Source organism: Gekko japonicus, unplaced genomic scaffold, assembly GCF_001447785.1.
Source record: "Gekko japonicus isolate JY-2015 unplaced genomic scaffold, Gekko_japonicus_V1.1 scaffold4215, whole genome shotgun sequence".
Taxonomy (NCBI): domain Eukaryota; kingdom Metazoa; phylum Chordata; class Lepidosauria; order Squamata; family Gekkonidae; genus Gekko; species Gekko japonicus.
This window is the reverse complement of record NW_015167174.1, coordinates 34165-45916: the sequence shown is the minus strand read 5'-3', so window position 1 is coordinate 45916 and position 11752 is coordinate 34165. Positions and strand designations below refer to the sequence as shown.

General features: G+C 47.9%; 1 protein-coding gene across 1 annotated transcript in view; it reads left to right on the top strand.

The window, feature by feature from the left end:
• Positions 1-11752, top strand: part of HRAS (Harvey rat sarcoma viral oncogene homolog) — a 33931-nt gene that overhangs the window by 10452 nt on the left and 11727 nt on the right. The window contains exons 2-3 of the mRNA XM_015413124.1: positions 7592-7770; positions 10862-11021. Of these exons, the coding sequence (XP_015268610.1) occupies positions 7592-7770; positions 10862-11021 (339 nt within the window). The remainder of the gene's footprint in view (positions 1-7591; positions 7771-10861; positions 11022-11752) is intronic.

Sequence of the window (11752 nt, the reverse complement as noted above, 5' to 3'; positions counted from 1 at the left end):
TGGGGGTTTTCCTGCGATGAGACACAGGGCAGAAGGTAGATGGCCCAAAAAACTGCTGGGGGCAGTATTTATGATGGTTAGTATTTGGATGGGAGACCCAAATGGAGTGTGCTAAAGAACATATCCGGGGGAAATAATAGGCTTACGACAGGAAAGTTTGCCGACTGGATCCTCCTGTGCATTAAGAGTGTCCTAGCCAGTCATGGAGATGCCTGAATTTTTAAACCTCGGGAGTCCAAAGTAAGATGTAGACACAGGTCTAAATATGGGGGTTCCCCATGGACATCTACATACTCTGGTATCATGAATTTTGGGACATCCTAAAATATCTGGGAAGGTACATTCTATGAGAGCCAGTTTGGTGTAGTGGTTAAGTGTGCGGACTCTAATCTGGGAGAACCGGGTTTGATTCCCCACTCCTCCACTTGCACCTGGCTGGATGACCTTGGGCAAACCATAGTTCTGAGAAGAGCTGTCCTTGAAAAAGAGCAGTTTCTGTCAAGAGCTCTCTCAGCCCCACTGTCAGCTATGCTGCCATGGGGGTTGGGGAGTTCATTCTGTCTCGTTAATTGCTATTGCATTCCTATCTCTGCTGTTCTGCCTGTGCCGTTATGCTTATCTCTACAGATGTGCAGGAGGAGGCTGTCTTGGAGGTTGTATTGTCTGGAAGTCTCCTATGTACCGTGAGAGACTACTGCTTCCCAGCTTTCGCCACCTAACGGTTTCCGAGCTGGTCCTCGAATGCCCTATATCCTATTATGCCCAATGGGTTGCCGCCATTCTTAACAGTGCCTGTGGTACTGCATCTATAGCTTTGCAATAAAAGTATAACCGTTCCTGAATGTGTGTACTTCGTTGTAAGCTGTGGGTTCTGACACCCACCTACCTCACAGGGTGTCTGTTGTGGGAAGGGGAAGGAGTTTGTAAGCCACTCTGAGACTCCTTTGGGTAGTGAAGGGCGGGGTAGAAATCCAATCTCTTCTCTTCTTCTTATTGGCAAGATTGTAGAAAATCCCACTGGTTCTGGCTTCCGGTCGGGTCAAGATGGCGAATTAATGCATCCCGAAACCGCTCGGGGTGGGCGATGGCTCCTTTCGACAGTTTGGGCTAGTTATATTGGGCTAGTTATATAGACCTTGATTGGCTCAATCATCTTGTTTTTGCACCTTTGGCTGCTGGAGAGGCTGGATGCAGTGCAGGAGTGACCAAACAGATAGGGAGAGTCATGAAGGAGGCTGCTGATACATTATTGATGGGGTCTATAAATGTGCCTCTCTCACGAGAGTGAAATGCCACTCATCTTGAAAGCAGCTGGCATTTTGCCCACCAATCACTCAGTGTTTTTGGGCTCTTCAGTTACGTTTCTGTTTCCCAGGTCCCCCCCTTTGGGAGTTAGTTGCTAGGATGATCACAGTGTTCTGTATCTGGACTCACACTATATGGGGCCATTGAGTCAGACCTGAGTCAGATTGAGGTGACGAGAGAACGTTTCTGTTTCCCAGGTCCCCCCCTTCGGGAACTGGATGGTAGGATGATCACAGTGTTCTGTATCTGCTCTTATGTTCTTATGTTCTTATTGTGTGTTGGGGGGACGCTGCATTTTGTCATTATATTTGGAATGCTACCGGCAGCAAACACGGCACGGGTATGTTTGGAGGCTTCTGCCACCATCTGGAAGGGGTTTCCGTCTCGTTTCCATCAGAACAATTCGAACTGGGTGTTCTAGTGAACTATTGCGTACGCTTCCAATTTCTCATTTTCAAAGGATCTTAGGGATGCTTCTTTATTCTTTGACTCTTTCCGAAAGCGACAGCGTTGTCCTGTGCCCCCGTTTTCCGTGAGAAGCACTCACAGCCAGCCTGAATATGGAGCAGATATGGGTCAGGAAGACATGATGTGGAGTCATAACAGTCTAATCAACAAAATTGAAATTAAGCTCCCCCCCCCCCTTCGTGTTCTATATGCATTCCACCACTGGTATTTCATATGTATATACTCGGGAACAGGGGTCATTTCCAGCGGGAGCACACAGGAACGGAGCTCCGGCAGTAAGGAGCCCAAGGGGCGGGCACATGCAACAAGCCCCGCCCCCTGCTCCTAGCAGCCCTCAGTTGGGCCACCAGGAGCAAGAAGCAGCCAGGTAAGTTGCAGAGCCCCCCCGGCCCTCCTTCAGGTACAAGCTCTCCCTCCTCTGTGAGGGCAGATCTGCACATTTCCCCCCCCCCCATAACTAGCAATCCAAATCAGTCCAGTGGCACCTTTAAGACCAAGTTTTATTCAGGTACAAGCTCTCCCTCCTCTACGAGGACAGATCTGCACGCCCCCCCCCCCCAATAGCGAGCAATCCAAAACAGTCCAGTGGAGCCTGAGTGGTGGGTGTTGCCTTCTGACACACTTCCGGTGATGTCAGGGGGTGTGGCATATGCAAATAAGTTATGCTAATGAGTTATGCTAATGAGCTCCTGCACCTCTTTTTCTACAAAATGACCCCTGCTCGGGAAGAAAAAGACAAGTACACTTGTGCTGCTTGTTGCCCTCCTGTTGCCAAATGCATGCATCTGTGAGCACCACTGTGGGACACATTGCATGAAGTTATAATGCCAGAGGCAAGCAGACTTCGTGGTGATGGATGGGAGGCTCCATGTGACAAAGCCATTAAGTACCCACTCTCTGGAACGGGTACCCTTTTAAAAGTTGTCTTTTCTGGGAATGCCAGAACACTCAATATTCTGCGTTTAAACATCTTGGAATCATTTGTGATGAGGATGAGAGAGCCAGTTTGGTGTAGTGGTTAAGTGCGCGGACTCTAATCTGGGAGAACCGGGTTTGATTCCCCACTCCTCCACTTGCACCTGGCTGGATGACCTTGGGCAAGCCATACTGGCATTAAAGTTGTGAGCAAGTGATTTGGCTACTGCATAAATTAGTGTGCTCTGGAGCCATCCTTCCTGAGCTAAGACGAAAATTTGTGAGCCTGAGGCTAAAAAACTGTGAGCTAGGTCACACTAACTCAGCTTAGAGGGAACATTGCTCACAGCCAGTGTTCCCTCTAAGCTGAGTTACTGTAACCTAGCTCACAGTTTTTTAGCCTCTGGCTCACACATTGTTGTCTTAGCTCAGGAAGGATGGCTCCAGAGCAAACTAATTGATGCAGTAGCCAAATTGCTCGCTCACAACTTTAATGCCAGTAGCTCACAGAGTAGAGTTTTTGCTCACAAGACTCCACAGCTTAGAGGGAGCATTGCTCACAGGGTGTCTGTTGTGGGGAGGGGAAAGGAAAGGAGTTTGTAAGCTGCTCTGAGACACCTTTGGGTAGTGAAGGGCAGGGTATAAATCCAATCTCTTCTTCTTCTTCTATTCAGTGAGAGACACTAGGACATTTTAGGGAAAGCGCTCTGCATCTGAGTTGCGTTGGTTCTAAAAGAGTCCCTTGGCATTTGGGAATGGGAGGAAGCATTCCCACTTAGAATATTTATAGCCGGGCAAAGTAAAATATTGGAATGGATCTGCTGGGTGTTGTCTTGGGTGTGGCCTGGTCTTGATGTGTGGCTTTATGGATAGGCATACAGGAGGTGCTTATGCTTCAGATGAACTTCAGCCAGCGATTGCCCACATAGTGTTTGCTCTTTGGCTTGTACGGGGTGCGTCCGCAGGAGACGACGGAACCACTGCTGGCCCTCTTGGCTCCCTTGAGCAAAGCTGTTTTCAGAAGGGCTGGTACACATTAAATAAAGTTAAGAAAATAAGCTGGCCTAAGGCTGGGTGGCTTTGGAGTCAAAGGCAAACCTTGTGTGTTAGGAGACAACACTGTAAATCCCTGGAACAGGGCTTCAGTCATATCAATGGCTACTCTGACACCAGAGGCGTTACCTGTTTTACCCCTTCCTCCCCTGTATATTTTAAGCACTGTGACTGATTCAAAAAACCACGGGCTGAGATAGCAACAATCCTTCTGACCTATTTCACCTGCTGTTCTTTAACGTCGTTCTGTGCTAGGGAGAAAGTCCAAACACCCTCACATAACCAGTCCACTGGTTATCGTGCACACTGGAAGGAAGCCTGATAGCCAGGGCTACTTTTGGGCAGGAACGCACAGGAACGGAGTTCCGGCTGGCTCCCAAGTTGGCCACGCCCAGCAGGAACCTCCTTAGCATAATAGGCCACACCCAGCAGCAGAAACTCATTAGGATTGGCTACATTAGGGGTGTGTGGCCTAACATGCAAAGGAGTTCCTGCTACAAAAAAAGGCCCTGGGTTTTGACAACAAACAAGGTAAACAGAATAACAAGCAAAAGGTGGGTGTGGCTGGATAACCACACTTCTGGTAACATGTGGGTGTGGCCTAATGTGCTAATGAGCTGTGCTGTCAGGGGTGTGGCCCAATATGCTAATGTGTTCCTGCTGTTGGGTGTGGCTTCTTATGCTATTGAGTTCCTGCTGGGCTTTTTCTACAAAAAGAGCCCTGCTGATAGCTGTAGCTATGTGCTCAAGTTGTGATCTTCATTTCTCATTCTTTGCTTATTTTCTATGTTTAGTATGAGATTCTCTGCATGACTAACTGAGAGTCTAACCAGACATGATACTTTACTTGTGTTTAGTTAAAAGTTACCTGTAGGTATTTTGTACATCTGGTTTGGCCCTCTTTCTCTGTTACCCTTCCCAGGGCTTTTTTTTTTGTAGAAAAAGAAAAGCCCAGCAGGAACTCATTAGCATAATAGGCCGCACCCAACAGCAGAAATTAATTAGCATATTAGGCCACACCCCTTGCCCAGGTGCCCCGTGGCTGCGGGGAGCCCAGGCAAGCTGGCCCTTGGACAGGCCAGGGAAGGCATGGGGAGGCATTTAAATGCCTTCCCGATCCTTCCAGGGGCCCCCCTATTCCGCCCACCTTGCAGTCGCCGGGGGGTGTCGCTCTCCAGGCCTTCCCTCTGTAGCCACGCATGTGCAGAGGTTTTGGCTGTAGTGGGCGTGGCCAACTCGGAAGCCAGCTGGAACTTTGTTCCTGTGCGTTCCTGCCCAAAGATGGCCCTGACCTTTCCAAGATAGCATCTTCTCCATACAATGGATGGTCTCCTCCTCCCTCCCCGTGCCTTGATGCCAAGCCCAGGCAGGCAGCAAACTTCTCCATACAATGGATGGTCTCCTCCTCTCTCCCTGTGGCAGGCAGCAACACTCTTTTCTCCGAACCTCTACCCATTGTTGCTTGCTTGTTCAAGCATGCTTCTTCCTTCCAGAATAGGAAGTGGCAACCGGCAGCATCCCTAATGCTTGAGCTATTGTCACTTACGCTGATTGGTTGCAGGCCTGGTAGAGTCCCTCCTGTTGGGGAAGGTCGGAGAGGGGTGTTCAGCAAATCAGAAGCATTGTTGAAAACAGATAAGAATTCTCAGCCAGTGGATGAACATTGGAAAAGCTCACACAGCTCCATTTGATCTTCAAGAAATTTTTGGGATACAACCCAAACAAGGACCAAAGAATATCAACAACAATATACTTTTTGTTACAGCAATTAAAACTTGGGACATCAATAAGAAACGTCTTCCGACCTCGGGCATTTCACAGCTCTCTCCCTATACACGTCAAAGCTGGTTTGAGCCAGGCAAGACCATAAATGCCTACATGGATTGGAAAAATGAAAACTTGGGTCGCCTGTTCGACTTGGTATCCAAGGGTAACATTAAGAAAAAATATATTTTGATCAAAAAATTGGTCAGTAAACCCCTTTGCATCAATACTTCCAACTTAGAAATCTCATAGAACTGTTAGCAGAAGAAGGAACGTTTCAAAGAGAATTGACAAGAATGGGAAAAAATTATTACATAGTTCCCTAGATCTCCTAAGGGTCTATTATCTAAACTATACGACACGTTAATCTTGGAAGTCAATTACACGAAATTTAAATACCAAACAAGTTGGGAAGAAGAACTGGGTGTACACTGGCAAACAGAAAATTGGCAAACCGTATGGGATTCACCTGCCAATAGTTCAAATGTATATAACGTAAGACTTCAGTTTTTCAAAACAATGTCATGATGGTACCTAACTCCTGAACAATCACACAAAATAAGCAGGAATACTAGCTCAACATGCTGGAAAGGGTGTGAAATTGCCCGAAGATCGCTCAATTCTGTGAGGATGTAAGACAACAAATTAATATTATCACAGCACAAGACATCACATTTACAGCAGAAGTCTTTCTATTAAATCACTGGGACAGTTCAATCCACAACTATAGGAAGGATCTTACCTCAGTGCTTCTTGCAGTGGCCTGCCTGGTAATTGCAATCTCTGCATGGCATGACAAACTTTGGGGAAACTTCATCATGGCAAAGATAACTGGCTCAATCAACAAACCTCAGTCCAACACTACTCTCCTCTCAAAATTTGTGACAACATGGTACCCAATTGTATCCTATGTACAAACTCAGGAAATACTCCCCCCAAACCCACTGTACCACAGGTGGTTTACTCTGTAGAACCTACACTCCTTAATACCTGGGGAAATAATTGGGCTCTTAATTCAAAACATTAATCCTCCAGTAATATCTACCTAGTATTACTTGTCAACTTCAGACTCACTCTCAAACCACGTTAATAAAGGTAATCCGGACACAGTACTTAAATTAGAACTGTTTTCTTGCTGTATGGCACGACTTAATATTTTTCTGTTTTGACGTACTAACTTCGTTGTATGTTCATTTGAAAAGAAATAAAAATAATTGTAAAAAAGAAAGAAAGGAAAGAAATGGATCTTAGAAAAGGACTTAAGAGATGATGGGAGTGACATGACAGGGAGGGAGATGCTTAGGGCTATTTTGGGGCAGGAACGCACAGGGACGGAGTTCCGGCTGGCTCCCAAGTTGGCCACGCCCAGCAGGAACTCATTAACATAATAGGCCACACCCAACAGCAGAAACTCATGATTGGCTACAATTAGGGTGTGTGGCCTAACATGCAAAGGAGTTCCTGCTACAAAAAAAGGCCCTGGGTTTTGACAACAAACAAAGTTAACAGAATAACAAGCAAAAGGTAGGTGTGGCTGGATAACCACACTTCTGGTAACATGTGGGTGTGGCCTAATATGCGAATGAGCTGTGCTGTCAGGGGTGTGGCCTAATATGCAAATGAGTTTCTGCTGTTTGGGTATGCCTTATTATGCGAATGAGTTCCTGCTGGGCTTTTTCTACAAAAAAACCCCTGGAGATGCTGTTCCAGTGAACGTGGTAGGAGGATGGTCTGTAAGCTTGTGCTGAACACACCAAATGAGAAGCAGAGATGAGCGGCTTATGGAATGAGGCGTTCTGGTGGAGAGCTTTGAAAATAAGGACTAAAAGTTTGTTGATGGAGAATGTATGATCGAAAGTCAGTGTAAATTTGTTAAGGGTGTGTATGTCTAAGGGGGGATGATGCCTTCAGAAAAGGCATTCTGAAGTGACTAGTAGTGGAAACGAAGAGGTCTAGATGGGCGGAAGCCTAGCAGGGGTGGAGTGGTTGTAGTAACAAGTGCAGAGACCTTGAATAAATGAGCCAGGCCAATGCCTGTTTGTTTGTTTCTCTTCTAACACCTCTTAATTCTTCCTTGGCCCCGAAGGATTCTTACAGAAAGCAAGTAGTCATTGACGGAGAGACCTGTTTGTTGGACATCTTGGACACAGCAGGCCAAGAGGAGTACAGTGCCATGCGAGACCAGTACATGCGAACAGGAGAAGGCTTTCTTTGTGTCTTTGCCATTAACAACACCAAGTCCTTTGAAGACATCCATCAGTACAGGTCAGTAATACCCCCTCAGTGGGGGACGTACTGTGACCTTCCTTTCTTGAGAAAGCCCTGGAGGAAGGAATTGTGCTGCTGTCCACTTTAAGATTCACCTATGCTGCAAATTGGTATTTTTTTAAGGCCACCTTAAGCTGACTTAGGGCTGCCAAGCCGCGGCGGGGGATCCGCACGTCTTCACAGGATCCCTGCCGCCGGGGACAGCGATACGTGTTGCACCGCCGTCGCCAGGATGTGACGCTACTTGTCGCTCTGGCAACGGGGCTGTTTGGAGTCCCGTTGCCAGAGCGACGCATAGCGTCACATCCTGGTGACGGCGGTGCAACGCATATCGCTGTCCCCCACGGCAGGGATCCTGTGAAGACGTGTGGATCCCCCGCCACGGCTTGGCAGCCCTAAACTGACTGCTAGTATCCTAATTAATAGTGCTATATTTTTAATGAAATAGATGTTTTGGCACCTGCTGTGTTCAGGGCAAGGTGGCGGCGGTAATGTACTGTTTCAGTTAGTTAGGATTTGATAGGGTTAATGCATTCACCTATTTTAAGGTTGAGCTGTAACCCATTTAACATTAATGTTTAACACTTTAAATATCAACCCCTTTTAACCCAATTTTATCGTTCCATGGTGTTATTTTTAACTGTTTCCAATAGTTTTATTTTCTTAACTATTCTTTTAACTATTTTAGGATATTCAGTAGTGGGGCATGCGTTTCGCACCCTTCCCTCAGAGGAGCAGGATAATATCATAGAGTGCTTTTGAAAAACACAAGAGAACTCATTGCAAGTGAGGCAGGAACAAAATCATGATTATGCATGGGAAAGAGCAGGTAGAGAAAGAGGTACTTTTCTCCCTTTCTCACAATACAAGAACTCGTGGGCACTCCATGAAATTGCTGAGCGGTCGGGTTAGAACGGATAAAAGGAAGTCCTTCTTCACCCAAAGGGTGATGAACACATGGAATTCACTGCCACAGGAAGTGGTGGCGGCTACAAGCATGGACGGCTTCAAAAGGGAATTAGATAAGCATATGGAGCAGAGGTCCATCAGTGGCTATTAGCCACAAGGTATAGATAGGGACTCAGGGGCAAGTGATGCTCTGTCATCTTGGTGCTTGGGGGTGTCAACAGTCCTGGCCCCACTGGTGGACCTCCTGATGGCACCTGGTATTTCTGGCCACTGTGTGATACAGAGTGTGATACAGAAGCCACACGTATGAGGCTGTTGCCATCAGAGAAGTGGCGGCAGAAGCTTTAATGGAGAAAGCAGTGGCCTTGCGGGCTCTGCGGAGAGCTGCATCTCTTTCAATCATTGGGGTCTTTCAGGGTGCCCCCTCTCCCCCCTTTGAAAGAGCCACCCCTGGTGCTGTGCTAGGCATCGGAGCAACGCTCCCTCTAAGCTGCGGAGTCTTGTGAGCAAAAATCCTGCTTTGTGAGCTCCTGGCATTCAAGTTGTGAGCGAGCGATTTGGCTACTGCATCAATTAGTTTGCTCTGGCGCCAGCCTTCCTGAGCGGAGACAAAGATGTGTGAGCCGGAGGTTAAAAAATTGTGAGCTAGCTCAGACTAATTCAGCTTAGAGGGAACACTGCACAGGAACATCTACCACCTGAAGTGGTACATTCTTTTAGCCTGTCCCGAATGTAAACAATCACTGGTAGGCTCTGACCTTTCCTCTTTTACCTGTTTTTAAAAAGGGAGGGGAATGTTGAACCCAGCTCTCTAACCCTGTAGAAGACCTCAGGAGCCCCTTTATCCTCCTCGGGGATTTCTACCTTAGGGGCAGAAAGCTGTAGGGTTTTTAATGCTTTATGTAAGAGAGTGGGAAGCCCCTTGTGAGAAAAAAGGTAGTGAGTTGGTTTGCTCTGTCTTCCTTTCTATCTAAAACTGCATTGGAATCCTCAGAGCCTGGGGGGGGGGGATTCCTCCCTTCAGACCTGTAGTCGGAAAAACTTGAATAATTTCTCCTCATGGAGAGGGTGCCTTTACAAGTGGCCTTCGTCGGCCAAGAGGAGCTCCGGCCTTTCCCGGTGTCTTGAGGCCCTGGAGTAGCTACACATATGCATATTTTATTTATTTATTACTTTCGATTTATATCCCGTCTTGCCAGAGCGGGATATATATAGGGAAAGGTAAAGGTTTCCCTTGCCCGAAAGCCAGTCGAAGCCGACTCTAGGGTTGCGGTGCTGTTAGATACGAGACTCGAGGCAGCAGGTGAACAGCTTTATTTGAACACGAAGTCAGAAGAACCAGAACGAGACAAACAATGGAGCAACAGGCTCCTTTTTAAACAGTCCGGGCTTGGCAAGCCACGCCCACATGTCAGGTAAGGTCCAATCAACTACAGTACATAAAGACCAATCACTTTGCTTCCCTCCAGAACTTCCCTTGTTCTGATAGGTCGGTTTACAATACCTTGATCAGGCTTTCATTGCATCACATTTCATACACAACAGGTGCTCATCTCTGTTTCAAAACCGAAGAGCCGAAGACGTTTCCGTGGTCATGTGGCCGGCATGACTAAACTCCAAGGCGCACGGAACGCTGTTCCCTTCCCACCGAAGTGGTATCTATTTATCTCCTCGCAGTTTCTTGCTTTCGAACTGCTAGGTTGGCAGGAGCTGGAACTAGAGACGGGAGCTCACTCCGTCATGCGGCACACGCAGGTCTCGAACTGCTGAACTACCGACCTTCCACAGCCTGCAGTTCAGTGTCTTAACCAGGGGTCCATAGCCATGTGTTTCCATGCTTCTTCTTTGTCTGCCAAAACTCACCACACTATGAACAAACAAATCTCATGCTCGATTAAACAATGCAATTTTTTCCCTCCTTCTTCCGGGCTGCCAGATTCCCGTGTGTACTTGGGAAGTGCGAGTGCTTGTAGCCCCTTCCCCAGTGTTACAAATAAACCACGGTCTGGGTAACTTCCCGCATGATTTACTCTGACTCGGAATGTTTGGGTTTCTTTGTTGATGACTTTCCAGGAGGAGTGTGGAGTCCGATTATAGGAGCTGCTTTCAGAATTCGTGCGCGAAAAGAAGTATGCACATTTTAAACAGACGTGGCTCACTTTTGGTTGCTCTTCCGCAGGGAGCAGATCAAGAGGGTGAAAGACTCCGACGATGTCCCCATGGTGCTGGTGGGGAACAAGTGTGACCTTCCTGCCCGAACTGTGGAGACACGGCAAGCCCAAGAGCTGGCCCGCAGCTATGGGATCCCCTACATAGAGACGTCAGCCAAAACGAGACAGGTACGTGGCGGTCGGGCAGGCGGCTGCAGCCTCCTTTGAAGGACTTCTCTCCCCTTCAGAGCTGGGGGAAGAGCCCCGTCTGTACCCCCAGGAGTCCAGTCTCTGCCATCACAGCGTCTGTCCTACGCAAGTTCTGTCACACGGACATCAAGCTAGCTTCTGCAGGCGATTTCTGAAGTTGTGTGTGTATGAGAACCATTCTTTTGTTTCCCTCTTTAACCCCCCCTCCAGTGGTGTGGCTTTCTCTGATGTTAGTGTGCTGGGGCTGGATTGGAACTCAGAGCTGAAACACAACTCCCAGAGCCTCCTTTGCTAGTGCTTTCTCTAATGGCTTCTGGCTTACAACTATCCAGCTGCTCTCGGTGCAGGAGAGCCCCTCCCGCGCATGCCCTCCTCACTCCTTTATTCTGGGCAACCTGCTTACCTCCCTGCCTACTGTGAGAGGAGGACTGTTGAGTTCCCATTCCCCCTGCGCAGAGCTTGCCGCAGCTGCTTAAGAGGCAGCAGGGAGGCTGGCGCACCATCCCATTGAGCAAACCACATGAATGTGCTCAGGGGTCATTTCGTAGAAAAAGAAGCGTAGGAGCTCATTAGCATAGCTCATTAGCATATGCCACACCCCCGACATCACCGGAAGCATGTCAGAAGGCAACACCCACCGCTCCGGCTCTACTGGACTGTTTTGGATTGCTAGCTATTGGGGGGGGGGGCCGTGGAGAGTGTTCCTCGCG